This window comes from Papio anubis, chromosome 20 (assembly GCF_008728515.1).
Source record: "Papio anubis isolate 15944 chromosome 20, Panubis1.0, whole genome shotgun sequence".
NCBI lineage: Eukaryota > Metazoa > Chordata > Mammalia > Primates > Cercopithecidae > Papio > Papio anubis.
The window spans coordinates 7,526,968-7,543,307 of NC_044995.1; the positions used below are offsets into that span (position 1 = coordinate 7,526,968).

A 16,340-nucleotide genomic window follows, 5' to 3' on the forward strand; every position below is an offset into this window, starting at 1 on the left:
AAAAATCAATTAATCAAATACTGCAATCCATGATAAAACAAGCCAGAAAATAATAAGTAGATTTATACAGATTGAAGAATTCTAAACAATTCCCTCTTAAGAAAAGAGCCAAAACTTGTACTTACCATAAGCATACAACATAAGACCTGAAATACAAGTTAAGGTCACTATCTTCTGATATATGAGGTCAAGAAAATACACAGCATTATAAGGAATGAGAATTGACTAACAGCCGGGTGCAGCGTCACAGGCCTGTGATCCCAGCACTTTGCCAGGCTGAGGCAGGTAAATCGTGAGGTCAGGAGTTCAAGACCAGCCTGGACAACATGGTGAAACCCCATCTCTATTAAAAATACAAAAAAATTAGCTGGTCATCATGGAGGGACCCTGTAATCCCAGGTACTTGGTAGTCTGAGGCAGAAAACCTTTGAACCTGGGAGGCAGAGGTTGCAGTGAACTGGGATCGTGCCACTGCACTCCAGCCTGGGTGACAGGATAAGACTGTCTCAAAAAAATCAAACAAGATAAATAACTACTTCTCAAATAAGCTTCGGTAGATTTGACATTCTCTAATAGGATGTTCCTGCAGATGCAGACCTTGAGAGGACTGAGTCATGGGTGTTGATTACTCGTGAATAGGACTAGTGCATTTATAAAGAGACATTAAAGAGCTCATTTCCTGTTCCTCTTTCCACCATATTAGGACACAGCAGGGAGATGGCTGGGCCAAACCATGAAGAATGCTCTCACCAGGAACTAATTTGGCTGGCACCTTGCTCTTGGACTTCCCACTTTCCAAATTCAGGAGAAATAAATGTCTGTGTCTTAAGCCTCCCAGTTTAAGCTATTTCCTTTTTTGTTTGTTTTTCAGATCGAGTCATGCTCTATCGCCCATGCTGGAGTGTACTGGCAGGATTATCCTACCTCAAGTGATTCTCCCTCCTCAGTCCATAGTTTCACTCTGTCACCCGTTCTGGAGTTCAGTGGCATGATCTTGGCTCACTGCAACCTCCACCTCCCGGGTTCAAGGGATTCTCCTGCCTCAACCTCCCAAGTAGCTGGGATTACAGGTGCACGCCACCATACACAGCTAATTTTTGCATTTTTAGTAGAGATGGGGTTTCACCATATTGGCCAGGCTTGTCTCGAACTCCTGACCTCAAGTGATCAACCCATCACAGCCTCCCAAAGTGCTGGGATTACAGGTGTGAGCCACTGCACCTGGCCCATTTTTGGCATTTAGTACATTCAATGTTTCAACATGTTGGCCAGACTGGTCTCAAACTCCTCACCTCAAGCAATCTACCCACTTTGGTCTCTAAAAGTGCTGGGATTAGAAAAGTGAGACACTGGGGCTGGCGAGTCTAAGCTATTTCTGACAGGACAGTGAAATGACAGAGACAGGAAAAAGAGCATCTCATCATTAACATCACTGAAGGTGACAAATCTAATTAAACAAAGGAAGTTAAGAGGCTGTACTGTAAAACTTGCAATATTTGAAGCCATCTACTAGCACTAACATGTTTTAAAAACCTTGAGACAGGTCAGGTGCAGAGGCTTACGCCAGTAATCCCAGCATTTTGGGAGGCTGAGGCGGGAGGATCACTAAGTCAGGAGATTGAGACCATCCTGGCTAACAAGCTGAAACTCCATCTCTACTAAAAAAACACAAGAAACTAGCCTGGCGTGTTAGCACTCACCTGTAGTCCTAGCTACTTGGAAGGCTGAGGCAGGAGAATTGCTTGAACCTGGGAATTGGAGGTTGCAGTGAGCCGAGATGACACCACTGCACTTTAGCCTGGGTTACAGACTGAAACTCTGTCTCAAAGAAACAAACAAACAAAAAAAAATGAAAGAAGGCTAAAGACTAACTCCAGGCCAGGTGTGGTGGCTCATGCCTGTAATCCCAGTACGTTGGGAGGCCGAGGCAGGCAGATCACAAGGTCAGGAGATCGAGACCATCCTGGCTTACACGGTGAAATCCCGTCTCTATGAAAATCCAAAAAATTAGTCAGGCATGGTGGCAGGCACTTGTAGTCCCAGCTACTGGGGAGGCTGAGGCAGGCGTGAACCTGGGAGGTGGAGCTTGCAGTGAGCCAAGAACGCACCATTGCACTCCAGCCTGCGCAACGAGCGAGACTCTGTCTCAAAACAAACAAATAAACAAACAAAAAAAACAAGAGTAACTCCAACCCACAAGCCTATATAAAGTTCTCCAGGCTGGGTGTGGTGGTTCACACCAGTAATCCCAGCATTTTGGGAGGCTGAGGGGGGCAGATCACGAGGTCAGGAGATCGAGACCATCCTGGCCAACCAACATGGTGAAACCCCGTCTCTACTAAAAATACAAAAATTAGCTGGGTGTAGTGGCGCATGCCTGTAGTCACAGCTACTCAGGAAGGAGAATTGCTTGAACCCAGAAGGCGGAGGTTGCAGTGAGCTGAGATCACACCACTGTACTCCAGCCTGGGTGATAGAGTGAGACTCCATCACAATAATAATAATAATAATAATATAAATAAATAAATAAAGTTCTCCAGTAAATGTGAAAAAAAAGACAGATAGTCCAGGTGTGGTGGTTCATGCCTATAATCCCAGCACTCTGGGAGGACGAGCCAGGCAGATCACCTGAGGTGGGGAGTTTGAGACCAGCCTGGGCAACAAAAAGAAACCGTGTCTCTACTAAAAATACAAAAGTACATGGACGTGGTGGCGCATGCCTGTAATCCCAGCTACTCAGGAGGCTGAGGCAGGAGAATTGGTTGTACCTGAGAGGCAGAGGTTCCAGTGAGCTGAGATTGCAGCATTGTACTTTAGCCTGGGTGACAAGAGCAAAACTCTGTCTCATAAATACATAAAGTAATTAATAAAAGGACAGATACAGAAACTGGCATATGTATACCTCTTCTTCATAACTAAACTTTTTTTCACATTATTTAAAATAAAAGGCAAAAAAACACTGTACATATGTTAACGAAAATGCAACATACAGAAATAATTCTGACATAAATTTAAAAAAAAGTTCCAGGGGAGAAGTAGTTTTTGCAGGTTATGGAATTTTTTTTTTCTCTTCAACTGCCGCCTTCCAGATTCAACAGGCTGTCCTTCCTCAGCCTCCTGAGTAGCTGGGATTACAGTCACCCACCACCACGCCTGGCTAATTTTTGTAATTTTAGTAGAGACCAAGTTTCAACATGTTAGCCAGGCTGGTTTTGAACTCCTCACCTCAGGTGATCTGCCCACCATGGCCTCCCAAAGTGCTGGGATTACGGGTGTGAGCCACTGCACACATCCAGGTTATGGAAATTTTAAGTTTTTTTATTATGCTATAACTTTAAGATGTTTAACATACCCACAACAATAACCTCTGCCCAAATATCTAAAGAACTAAAAGACAAAACTATTTAAAATAATAACAATGGTCAGGCATGGCAGCTCGCACCTGTAATCCCAGTGCTTTGGGATTCTGAGGCAGGTGGATCACTTGAGATCACAAGTTTGAAACCAGCCTAGCCAACATGGTGAAACACCGTCTCTACTAAAAACACAAAAATTAGTTGGGCATGGTGGTGAGAGCCTGCAGTTCCAGCTACTCAGGAATCTGGGGCACAAGAATGCTTTGAGTCCAGGAGCCAGAGGCTGCAGTTAGCCAAAATCGTACCACTGCACTGTAGCCTGGGCCACAGAGTGAGACTGTGTCATAAACAAAGAAAGAAAGAATAGAAAGAAAGAAAGAGCAGACAGATAAGCAGGTGCAAAGAAAGATGCCCTTTCAAAGATACGAGGATTGAAACTTTCCTTTTCCCACAGAATTCTCCCACTTGCAGAGAGTTTCCCCACACATTACTGGAAGGTGGAGCTTCCACTCTGCCCATCTGAGCTCTTACCTGCCTTTACACCTGTAATACATTCCCACCCAGCTGGATATTTTTGCTATTTTCACTTCACTCTCCACGGTCCAGGGCTCTTTCCCTTGCTCCAACATGGAGACAACAGGGCAGAAAGAGACTCCTGCTTATCAAAAGAAAGGACCATGACGTGCTGGTGCTTTTCTAGAGTCCCAGCCCTATGTTTCAGTAGGAAAGAAGACATTACAGATGGATCTAGGAAAATATTTCACAAATTCCTCTACTGACTGCTTCCTTCTGAATGCTGAGGGAGCACTGTAATATGTAATATGTGGACATTGAGCTCTCTTCCAAGAACTACCGAATTGAAAGCACAAGAAAAGCAAACAGGAAACTGGATATGTTTAAAGTCGGCCATAAGATTTGTTTTTGTTTTTTGAGACAGAGTCTTGCTCTGTCACCTGGGCTGGAGTGCAGTGGTGTGCTCTTGGCATCATGAAGCTTTTCATGTCAAAATCAATAAGGCTTCCATTTTAGTCAAGTAAGTACGTGGCTTCCAAGAGGCAACAAGAGAAAATGCAAAGATACGCAAGGGCACATCCCCAGGAGGGAAGTTATCCTCACCCAGGGAGACCAGGTTCCTATAATTCTCCAGCATCACGTCTCTGTATAAAGTCCTCTGAGAAGGGTCCAGGCATTTCCACTCCTCCTGAGAGAATTCTATGGCCACATCCCTGAATGTCAATAGACCCTGGAATGAAAACACATTTTAAGGAAATGGTTATGGGAGGAGTTCTCATCTTTACCGAAAATGAGAAGAGGAGAGAGGGGAAAGCATGGATTTAGTTGTAGTGAATGTTCTGACAAATCCGAGGAAGGGATTTTTCACCACATGATGTCTTTATTATAGTTTTTGAAGAAGTCAAGGCACACTTTCAGTATGAAATTCCTATGTTTGTGAGAAATACAAGACATAAACAAATGAAAAATCAATGTTGGGTTCCTGTTATAAAAATGTTTGGAACTTTTATTGACACACCAAGTGACATTCATTATCTAGATGAGAGAGAGCACGACTGATGTCTTAAAAGATGACAATGTCCACAGTAAAAGATAGGCTGGGCACAGTGACACATGCCTGTAATCCCAGCTACGCAGGAGGCTGAGGCAGGAGAATCGCTTGATCTGGGGAGGCAGAGGTTGCAGGGATCCCAGATCATGTCACTGCACTCCAGCCCGGGCAACAGAAACTCCATCTCAAAAAAATAAAAAAAATAAAAAACGTTAGCTGGGCATGGTTTGAGGCACCTGTGGTCTCAGCTACTTGGAAGGCTAAGGAGGAAGGATGGCTTGACCCTGAGGGTGGAGGTTGCAATGAGCTACGATCCTGCCAGGGAACTCACACCTGGGCAACAAAGCGAGACCCCGTCTCAAAATAAAATAAAGTACATGAAAACAAAATTACACAAAGTACAAAAATCAATTGTGTATATATAGGTTCACAAAATAATAAAACCTACAGAGACTCACAAAAAACTAGATGTTAATACAAAGGGTTGTCATTTGTCCCAGATTTTCAAAATATATACGTGTGTATATATGTATTTGTATGTATATGTGTGTGCACGTGTGTGGGGATGTGTATATACATATATAAAGTTTTTAAAAATATAAAAAGTAGCAAATTTTGTTTAACTGAAGAGGAATCTCATCTTGCTGGAAAAGGACACTTTGGCAGTCGGGGGCAGGGGGGAATCTTGTCGGATCTAAGAAAACAGGAAATGCCCCATCCTAGAGGAAGCAATCACCTTTCACCTGCCTGACCTGGAGGACTGTTCAGATATGAGTAGGAATGCAGGCGTGCACAGAGGCAGCCACTATGGCACTCTTTATACAGAGAAAAATCGCGAAGGAACCAGTTTCCACTGCAGATGTCAAAGAGCAAGCTAGCCATGTTTACTAACATGACAACATGTAAATTCACAAGCAGCAGAATCAAATATGAAACTAAAATATTTCCTGGAGCACAAAGAAGAAAACAACAGACACTGGGGTCTGCTTGAGGGTGGAGGGTGGGAGGAAGGAGAGGAGCAGAAAAAATAACTATTATGGGCCGGGCGCGATGGCTCACGCCTGTAATCCCAGCTACTCAGCTACTAAGAGGTCGAGCAGGTGAATAACCAGGTCAGGAGTTCAAGACCATCCTGGCCAAGATAATGAAACCCCTTCTCTACTAAAAATACAAAAAAAAAGCCACACGTGGTGTTGGCTGCTTGTAATCTCAGCTACTGGAGAGGCTGAGGCAGCAAAATGCTTTAACCTGGGAGGCGGAGGTTGTGGTGAGCTGAGATCATGCCACTTCACTGCAGCCTGGGCAACAGAGTGAGACCTTGTCTCAAAATAAAATAAATATATGAAAACAGCATTATTCAAAGTACGAAATCTACTCTGCAAATATATGCTCCAAAAATAATAAAACGTGCAAAGACTCACAAGAAATTAGATGTTAATAAAAAAAAGTTGTCATTTTCCCCAGATTTTCAAAATACTTATGTGTGTGTATATAGGTATGTCTATGCATAGATATGTGTGTCTGTATGTGTATATATATATTTATATATATAAAAGTTTTTAAAATATAAAAGTAGCAAGATTTGTTTAACTGAAGAGGAGTCTTGTCTCAGTGGAAAGGATACTTTGGCAGTGGGAGGAAGGAGAGGAGCAGAGAAAATAACTACTGGGCCCGGGCACAGCGGCTCACACCTGTAATCTCAGCACTTTTGGAAGCCGAGGCAGGTGGATCACCTGAGGACAGGAATTCAACACCAGCCTGGCCAACATGGTGAAACTCTGTCTCTACTAAAAATACAAAAATTAGCCAGGCATGGTGGCTGGCACCTGTAATCCCAGCTACTCAAGAGGCTAAGGCAGGAGACACACTTGAACCCAGGAGGCGGAGGTTGCAGTGAGCCGAGATCATGCCATTATACTCCAGCCTGGGCAACAAGAGCAAACCCAATCTCAAAAAAATAAATTAAAAAAAAAATTATTGGGTACCGGCCTTGATACTGGTGTGATGAAATAATTGGCACAGCAAACTCCAATGACGCAAGTTGACCTCTATAACAAACCCTCACATGTAGCCCCAAATGTAAAGTAAAAAAAAATATGAAAAATTTTCTTTAACTTACAACACAAGTTTTAAAGTCTCATAAAGATGCAGAAATACGCGTGTACAAGACTTGCACAGAACACTTGGCACAGTTACACTTACAACACTTGGCACAGAACTGACAGTAGCAATTCCCAGCGAGGTTGGAAGGAGGGTGGAGGATGTGACAGGGAAAGGAGATGCCTTGTGGCCAAGGGTCTAAGCTGCAGCTTTGCTTGGAGTTTTACCACAAAACAAATGTGTACATCATGTGACGTTTAAATATAACCATTTATATTTAGGCCGGGCGCGGTGGCTCAAGCCTGTAATCCCAGCACTTTGGGAGGCCGAGACGGGCGGATCACAAGGTCAGGAGATCGAGACCATCCTGGCTAACACAGTGAAACCCCGTCTCTACTAAAAATACAAAAAACTAGCCGGGCGAGGTGGCAGGCGCCTGTAGTCCCAGCTACTCGGGAGGCTGAGGCAGGAGAATGGCGGGAACCCGGGAGGCGGAGCTTGCAGTGAGCTGAGATCGGGCCACTGCACTCCAGCCTGGGCGACAGAGCGAGACTCCGTCTCAAAAAAAAAAAAAAAAAAATAATAATAATAATAATAATAATAATGATAATAATAATAATAATAAAGGAATCATTCATTATTCATATCTACGTATGGACTTTCCATTCTAATTAGTAAGATTTTTGGAGTCAGAAACACAGTAACTCACTCAATTACCTAAAAGTGTAGTAAAAAATCAGGCAGAAAACATTTCTCCATGTTGGTCTCCTTTTCTGGAATTTACCATATACTTTGTGCACATTAATATGTGACTTCCAGTGGCAGCTGCTCTAATCTTGGTCCACAGAGAGCTAAACGTGCATCCACATGTGACCCCTGAACAATCCCTGCTGCCCAACAGCACTGACACCACAGGACCCTCACCCCGTCCTCCATCCATGTCTGGTGTGAGCCCTTCCCAGGACAACGACCACTGCAGCCTCCTTCCAAGTTCGTGCCACGGGGTCACAAGAGACGGAATCTAAGCGAGACGAGAGGGACTGAGGGAAGGCATGGGTGAGGGTGAGCAAACCTGTCAGGCAGGACACTTCAGACTCAGAGAAGATTCCCAACTCCAAGGCCCAGCGTTTCTGAAAGGAAGGAGACAGAACAATCCACCGAAATATCATCTCACCTGAGGAAGAGCCATCCCTGACTCCTTTGCTTTCCTCTTCCTCTTCCAGGTTTCTTCCTCACGTACCAAGAGTCTTTAGATGTCAGTCCTGAATGTCAAAAATATGATGTTTATTGCATAGAATCAACACATCCTTTCGGTAACCTGTGAAAGCACATACACAGGATACATCACTCTGAGGAAATATGGTCCCCTCTGCTGCCCACTGCACCAGGAACCAAAAATTCCTACAGGAAAACTCCTGCTCTGCTCCTGGAAAAGCTCCCATACACACACACACACTGCAGCAGTGGGGAGCTGGGCTGGGATGAGCTCCCGTTCAGGAGATCTCTACCAAAAATACAAAAACTTAGCCAGGTATGGTGGTGCACGTCTGTGTGTCTGTGGTCTCAGCTACTTAGGAAGCTGAGGTGGAAAGATCATTTGAGCTCAGAAGTTTGAGACCAGCCTGGCCAACATGGAGAAACCCTGTCTCTACTAAAAATACAAAAATTGGGCTGGACACGGTGGCCCGTGCCTGTAATTCTAGCACTCTGAAAGGTCGAGGTGGGTGGATTACTTGAGGTCAGGAGTTCGAGACTAGCCTGGACAACAGGGAGAAACCCTGTCTCTACTAAAAATACAAAATTGGGAATTGAACTACGGTGGCTGTACCTGTAATACTAGCACCCTGAAAGGTTGAGGTGAATTGAGATTACTTGAGGTCAGGGAGTTCAAGACCAGCCTGGCCAACATGGTGAAACCTCTCTACTAAAAATACAAAAAGTAGCCAGGCTTGGTGGGCATCTGTAATCCCAGCTACTCAGGAGGCTGAGGTAGGATAACTGCTTGAATCTGAAAGGTGGAGGTTGCAGTGACCTGAGATCATGCCACAGCACTCCTGCCTGAGCAGCAGAGGAAGACTCAAAAATAAAATAAAATACAAATACAAATACAAAAATTAGCAGGGTGTGGAGGCACACACCTATAATCTCAGCTACTTGGGAGGCTGAGGCACAAGAATCACTTGAACCCAGGAGACAGAGGTTGCAGTGAGCCAAGATCACGAGACTGCACTCACAGCCTGGAGGACATAGTGAGAGTCTGAAAAAAAAAAAAAAAAAAAAAAAAAAAAGAGAATGCATTTCTGATGGGATTGACACAGAGATAAGAAACTTAGGTAATGTAATGAACACTGACAGGCAGAGGGAACTTTAGATGGGGGTGGGGAGGGGCATGGGAGGCATCTCTGAGCCCTGAACCTGAGAGGAGAAAGGGACAGTGCCATCTTCATTCAGAAAAACATAGAGAGATAAAAGTGGAGACAGACCTGAGACAGGAAGGATTTTTGATGTTTGAAAAAAGAAAGCAAATGTGACTGGGGCAGAGGGGAGTCAGGAGGGAGGAGGAAGCTCCCAGGAGGAGGCTGGACACTGGCAGGGGCCCTGGACACAGGGCTGTGGGAACCACAGTGAGGAGCTGGACTTTTGTCCCGAGGGGTACAGGAAGCAGTGGGGGCTTCCCAGGGGACGGCACCACCTGCTGAACGTAGCTGTGATATCCCTCGCCTGAACAAGGACACTCTGAAGATGGTCTCTGTTTTCTGAGTCTACGCTCTGTTTCTTCCATTCTTCTGCTTTTTTTTTCCTTCATTTGGGTTACTGCATCCCATGGAAAATTCTAATTACAACTGGGCACTCTCCCATCTCCCAGAGAAAAGCCATGCCCACACACTGCCTCTATTTTGCCAATCATTTCAGGGGTCAGGATCACTCCAGGTTGAGCTTTTCTGGTCTAGCCCTTCATCATCAAGCTGCAGGGAGGCTCACCCAGGCTCCAAGCCGGGAAACATTTTCACCAAGTTACCTGAGAAGGTCTGAGATGGTCGAAGTGTGGGCCCTTTGCTGCGGGGCCTGGAAGGCCGTGGGGATGGGTTAGTCTTATCATTCCCATCCCAAAATTAGAAAGCGTCTATCACATACCTGAGTTAAAGCTAACTTGGCCGAAGGCGGCGGTGGCTCACGCCTGTAATCCCAGCAACACTTTGGGGAGGCCTGAAGTGAGACCAGATCCACAAGGTCAGGAGGTCAGAGACCATCCTGGCTAACAGTGAAACCCGTCTCTACTAAAAAATACAAAAATTAGCGGAAGCGGTGGCGGCGCCTGTAGTCCCAGCTACTCCAGGAGGCTGAGGCAGGAGAATGGCCTGGGGTGAACTTTCAGTGAGGCGGTACCACACTCCAGCCTGGGGCACAGAGCGAGACTCCGTGTCAAAAAAAATAAAAAATAAAAAAAAAAGAAAATTCTTTTGAAAGGTTCTGATGAAAACTGACTCCCAACATTGAATTCTTCCTTACAAGGAAATCTCAGTAACATTTATAAAATGCAGAAGTGTAAACACACAGTTATTGACCTTGAAAACAGGGAAACAGGGTCAGCTGTAGAACTAAGATATAAGCAAAAATTTTCAATCAAGAATACACGGGTGGACAGCTGCGGTGGCTCACACCTGTAATTCCAGCACTTTGGGAGGTCAAGGTGGGTGGATCACCTGAGGTCAGGGGTTTGAGATCAACCTGGCCAACATGGAGAAACCGTCTCTACTAAAAATACAAAAATTACCTGGGCTCAATCCTCGCAACTTATTTAACCTCTTGTTGCTCCTTCCCAAGCTTTAGATAGTCCTCAATCTCCATAGATTTCTGCCTCTATACCATCTCTGCGCCTCCTCTGCTCTCACTATTAAATTCTCTCTTCCCTGTTATAACCCCCTGGACCTAATCTGACACCCCAGATCCCCCGGTGTCCTCCCTGCTGTGGTTCTCCCTCTGTTCTCCTTGCCACCAGCACCACTCTGCTCTGTTTGTCCTGGCTCCAAATCCCTCCTCCTCTTCCTCATTCTGATGAGCCTCCACATTTCTGCCCCTCTCCATACCTTGCTGTCTGTCCTTCATCTCTGTACATCTAGCTGTTCTCTACATTTCTGCAGTTGCTTTTCTCCTGCTTTCTTATCTTTTTTTCACTTTTGCTGTCTCTTGGCAAATCCCTCACCTATCCTCTACTTTGCCATCTACATGGGTCTTCCTCATTCTTCTTTTCTCTGCCTCTGGTTTTCTACTGCTCTCTCAGTCCCTCTCTCTGTCTCCTGATCCTGCTGGCCCACACAATCACACGAGAGTTTAGAGGAAGACGCCAGCATCTCGGAGGAGCGCATTTTCCAAGAGCTGGATCTGGGCAGGCAAGAACACCCCATATCACAGGACAGGCACCGGGCACCTCTACAGTGCGGGCTCAAGGGAAGCGGTGACTGCGGAGGGAAGACCTGGAGAGCAGCAGGGCCCAGCATGAGGAGGAGGGAGGTGGGGGGCAACGACGCCTTCAGACAAGGGTGGGATCCTCAGGATCCCAGGACCAGACAGAGAACGCGGCCTGCCCGGGACTGGGGTCACGGTGCTGTGCTCCAGCAACCGACGAGGGTGAGGCTGGGAGGCGCGCAGAGAGGGAATACACCTCTCGGATGAGGACTTTAAAAAGCGCAGTGCGGGGCCAGGCGCGGTGGCTCACGCCTATAATCCCAGCACTTTGGGAGGCCGAGGCGGGCAGATCCCGAGGTCAGGAGATCGAGACCATCCTGGCTAACACGGTGAAACCCCGTCTCTACTAAAAAATACAAAAAATTAGCCGGGCGTGGTGGCGGTGCCTGTAGTCCCAGCTACTTGGGAGGTTGAGCCAGGAGAATGGCGGGAACCCGGGAGGCGGAGCTTGCAGTGAGTCGAGATCGCGCCACTGCACTCCAGCCTGGGCGACAGAGCGAGACTCCGTCTCAAAAAAAAAAAAAAAAAAAATAAGCGCAGTGCGGAAGGAGTCAAAACACTGTTTTGAGCAGGAAAACTACGCGATAGGAAGTGTATACATTGCCCTGTAGCAGAAAGACCGAGGACGAGACCAGCCTCAGGGCGACTTTAAACCTAAAAAGAAGGGACTTCCGGACTCCCAGGAGAACATCTCCATTTGCTCTGAGTGAAGGAAGAAAGACGAGAAATTCCAGGTCTGTGGGGACCCCACATCCCATGTACAGAAGTGCCGCGACCTGGGGAGCGCAGACTTAATACAACACAGAGCAAAACTCACCGCTGCGGTGTGACCGTCACTCCACGGGATCCGCTTCCTGGTCTGCGCGAATCTGCGCGCGCAAGACGGAAACCAGGCCTGGGTGGAGCCAATGAGGAGGTGAGCGGGGCCTGGGTGAGGTGTGGGCGGGGCCTGGGTGAGGTAGGGGCGGGGCCTGCGTGAGGTAGGGGCGGGGCGCAAAGCGGAGAGACCTTACCCTTTAGTACCGGCAGAGGGCGGGGCCGGAGCGGGACCTGTGAGTCTCTCAGCCTCCTTCCAGCCCTGTTCTCCGGCTTTTAGCGGCGAGAGTAGCCAAGAAAGCAGAAGGATGATTCAAAAGCCCTGGAATAGTCTGGAAGGAGGATGCAAACTAGAATGTAAAATGCAAAACCCTGCCTGAGCGTAAGGTAGGATTTCATGCTGACGGCCCACAGGACAGAATAGAAATCCTCTCCCTTTCTATTCTCCATTTACTCGGGAGGGAGAGTCCACCCAGTGCTCAGCTTCAGAGACTTCCCTAGGGCCACCGCCTGGGATGCGGGACGGAGTGCTCAGACCAGGGAGGAGTGAGGTCATCACCTGCTGCTTAAACACAGCAGGGATGCGGGCGTGGGCGTGGGAGCCTGAGGTCCTCGCTACTCAGGAAGCAGTGGCGGTAGGATCGCTGAGCCTGGCGGTCCTGGCCAGCCTGGGCGACAAAGTAACATTTCCTCCCGCAGTCTCTTTTTTTTTTTTTTCTTTTAATTTTTAAATAATTTATAAAATTTTGATTAGGCTGGACACGGTGGCTCAAGCCTTTAATCCCAGCACTTTGGGAGACTGAGGCGGGCGGATCGGGAGGTCAGGAGATGGAGACTGGCTGACACGGTGAAACCCGGTCTCCACTAAAAATACAAAAATTAGCCTGGCGTGGTGGCGGACGCCCGTAGGCTACTACTCAGAAGGCTGAAGTAGAATGCCTTGAACCTGGGAGGCGGAGCTTTCAGTGGGCCGAGATGGAGCCACTGCACCCCAGCCTGGGCGACAGAGCAAGACTCCATCTCAAAAAAAAAAAAAAAAGAAGAAGAAAAAAAATTTTTTTTTTTTGCTTGTATGAAATAGGAATCCAGCATTACCCTTTTCCATGTGGATATCCAGTTAGTTGTCCCAGCATATTTGTAAAAGAGATCTATTACTTTCTCCCTTTTATTTCCATTTTTTCTTTTCGTCTTTTTTTTTTGAGACTATTTCTCTGTGGCGCATGCTGGAGTGCAGTGGCAACATCTCGGCTCACTGCAGCCTCTGCCTTCTGGGTTGAAGCGATTCTTCTGCCTCAGTCTCCAGAATAGCTGGCATTACAGACGCACGCCACCATGCCCGGCTAATTTTTGTAGTTTGGGTAGAGACGGGCTTTCACCATGTTGGACAGGCTGGTCTAGAACTCCTGACTTCGAGTGATCCGCCTGCCTCGGCCTCCCAAAGTGCTGGGATTACAGGTGTAAGCCACTGTGCCTGGCCCAAGAAATACTCTTTAGTTAGTTTTTTAAATGTTGAGAAAATACAATTGAAAAACTAAAAAATATTCCCCGAAATGAGAAATCATCTTCACAACAAAAGAGGAAGAAATAAAAACCATTTTATTAATAAATAAGCCTTAGACCAGAATGTGATAGGAAATAGAGGCAAATAGCTGAGAGGTTGAAAAGAGAAAAAATCGTCACTGTTTGATACAACCCATTAAGTACATGTTTTCAAGATAAACACTAATCAGTCCTCAGGGAAGAGGACTTGACAACACCCTTGGTCACACACAGTTCATCCTGGCTCTACTTGGTAATGGAGGTGACCATCTGTGTCAGCTAAGTAGCTTCATCCTGAGGGAGGGGGAGTAACCCTAACCCATGTCTTTTTGACAAGTGTGAGTTTTACAACGTGGTGAGAGGTGCCCTCTCTGGTGAGGCTCCTACAATACCACAGAAACTGATGTCAGCAGTAAATAATAAAATTTAGAATACATGATTAATTATAGACTTTATTTGAACACAAAGCTTGAGGACAGCCACCTGGAAACCTCAATTCCAAATGAAGGGGGCCCCTGTTCCCAAGTAGAGATGTTAAGGTTTCACACACAGGGAAAGACAGAGAAGCTTTAGCAGAATCACATTTTCCATTCAAGACCAGTGCATAGGCTGCAGCAGCCTGATTGATGACGGATTGATACACTTCAAGGAAGGTTACTTTATCACTCCAGAACAAGGGACAATGATGCCAAAAGGTCTTATCTCTGGGGCTGCTTAGTCTTCCTAATTATTTACAGGTAAACTGCTTTTTTATTTATTTAATTGATATTAGGAAACTAAATTCTATTGCACTTTTTTTTTTTTTTTTTTTGGTACGGAATCGTGCTCTGTCACCCAGGCTGTTGTGCAGTGGCGCAGTCTTGTCACACTGCAACCTCCATCTCCCGGGTTCAAGCAGTTCTCCTGCCTCAGCCTCCTGAGTAGCCGGGAATACAGGCACATGTCACCCTGCCTGACTAATGCTTTTGTATTTTTTAGTAGAGTAGGGGTTTCACCATGTTGGTCAGGCTGGTTTCTTTTTTTTTTTTTTTTGAGACAGAGCCTTGCTCTGTCACCCAGGCTGGAGTGCAGTGGCCCGATCTCGGCTCACTGACTGCAAACTCCGCCTCCCGGGTTCACGCCATTCTCCTGCCTTAGTCTCCCGAATAGCTGGGACTACAGTCGCCCACCACTACGCCTGGCTAATTTTTTACATTTTTCGTAGAGACGGGGTTTCACCATGTTACGGGGTTTCACCATGTTAGCCAGGATGGTCTCGATCTCCTGACTCGTGATCTGCCCACCTCAGCCTCCCAAAGTGCTGGGATTACAGGCGTGAGCCACCGTGCCTGGCAACCAGGCTGGTTTCTAATTCCTTACCTCAAGTGATCCGCTAGCCTCAGCCTCCCAAAATGCTGGGATTATAGGTGTGAGCCACCGCACCTGGTCAGCAAAATTATTAGAAGTTGCACCTGCATGCCAATGGACTCAGGTTGCATGACCACGTTCCTCTCAAGACTCAGAATTATTTAAATCTCCGTAGCTTTAAATTTGAAATATTTGATGTTTGAATTACTTAACTTCCTACTGAGATATAGGTACTATCTCCCTTGTAGTTTACCTTACAAGGAGCGCTCCCAAGACCTTCAGAAATACATCCCTGGGTCATTAAGCTGAAAAAAGGTTTAGTTACTCTCTAAAAAATACCACTTCAGGCCGGGCGCTGAAGGAGGACAGATGGCCTGAGGTCGGAAGTTGGAGACCAGCCTGAACAATATGGAGAAACCCCGTCTCTCCTGTAATTACAAAAATTACCCTGGCGTGTTGGCGTGTGCCTGTAGTCCCAGCTACTTGGGAGGCTGAGGCAAGAGAATGGCATGAACCCGGGAGGTGGAGCATGTAGTGAGCCGAGATCGCACCACTGCATGCCAGCCTGGGTGACAGAGGGGGACTCTGTCTCAAAAATAAAAAATAAAATTTTTAAAAAGGTGGCACACAGTGGCTCATGCCTGCCATCCCGGCACTTTGGGAGGCCAAGGTGGACAGATCACCAGAGGTCAGGACTGTGAAACCAGCCTGGACAACATGGTAAAACTCCATCTCTACCAAAGATACAAAAATTAGCCAGGTGTGGTGGCGCTCACCTGTAGTCCCAGCTACTCAAGAGGCTGAGACAGAAGAATCACTTGAACCTGGGAGACAGAGTTTGTGGTGAGCTGAGATTGTGCCACTGCCCTCTAGCCTGGGTGACATAGAGAGACTCCATCTCAAAAAAAGAAATAAATAACTTTAAAAAAGAAAATAGAGAAAAATCTGGAGTGGTCTCAGGAATCTCTAGCCAGCCTGATTGGAGAGTGTCCTTCCTCACTGAAGTCAGACACCAAAAACCATGAAAGCTGGCTGATTTCTGAACTGCTGAAGTTCCAACAGACCATAACCAGATATACAAAGAGAAAACATGGATGATCCCAAGAAATTAAACACAAATGTATAAAACAGAGACTTAGAAATAATCAGAC

The 16,340-nt window shown here is 46.4% G+C and overlaps 2 protein-coding genes across 9 annotated transcripts in view; both read right to left on the minus strand.

Annotated features, from left to right (window-relative positions):
• Positions 1–16,340, minus strand: part of LOC101014050 (zinc finger protein 600) — a 219,897-nt gene that overhangs the window by 71,762 nt on the left and 131,795 nt on the right. The gene's annotated exons all lie outside the window — the stretch shown is intronic.
• The window catches only part of LOC100999951 (zinc finger protein 28), a 52,709-nt gene that overhangs the window by 4,661 nt on the left and 31,708 nt on the right, over positions 1–16,340 (minus strand). For 2 of the 8 annotated variants that reach the window (XM_031660191.1, XM_031660189.1), the window contains exons 1-3: positions 12,305–12,400; positions 8,195–8,282; positions 4,473–4,599 (exon numbers count right to left, since the gene is read on the minus strand). The exons of 2 other annotated variants lie outside the window; for them this stretch is intronic. In XM_031660191.1, the coding sequence (XP_031516051.1) occupies positions 4,473–4,599; positions 8,195–8,209 (142 nt within the window). In that variant the 5' untranslated portion in view covers positions 8,210–8,282; positions 12,305–12,400. Of the gene's footprint in view, positions 1–125; positions 327–3,887; positions 4,015–4,472; positions 4,600–8,194; positions 8,283–9,158; positions 9,278–12,304; positions 12,401–16,340 lie in introns of those variants that run through there. 4 more of the 8 variants (XM_031660190.1, XM_009199004.4, XM_021933344.2 and 1 more) reach the window with 4 other exon arrangements.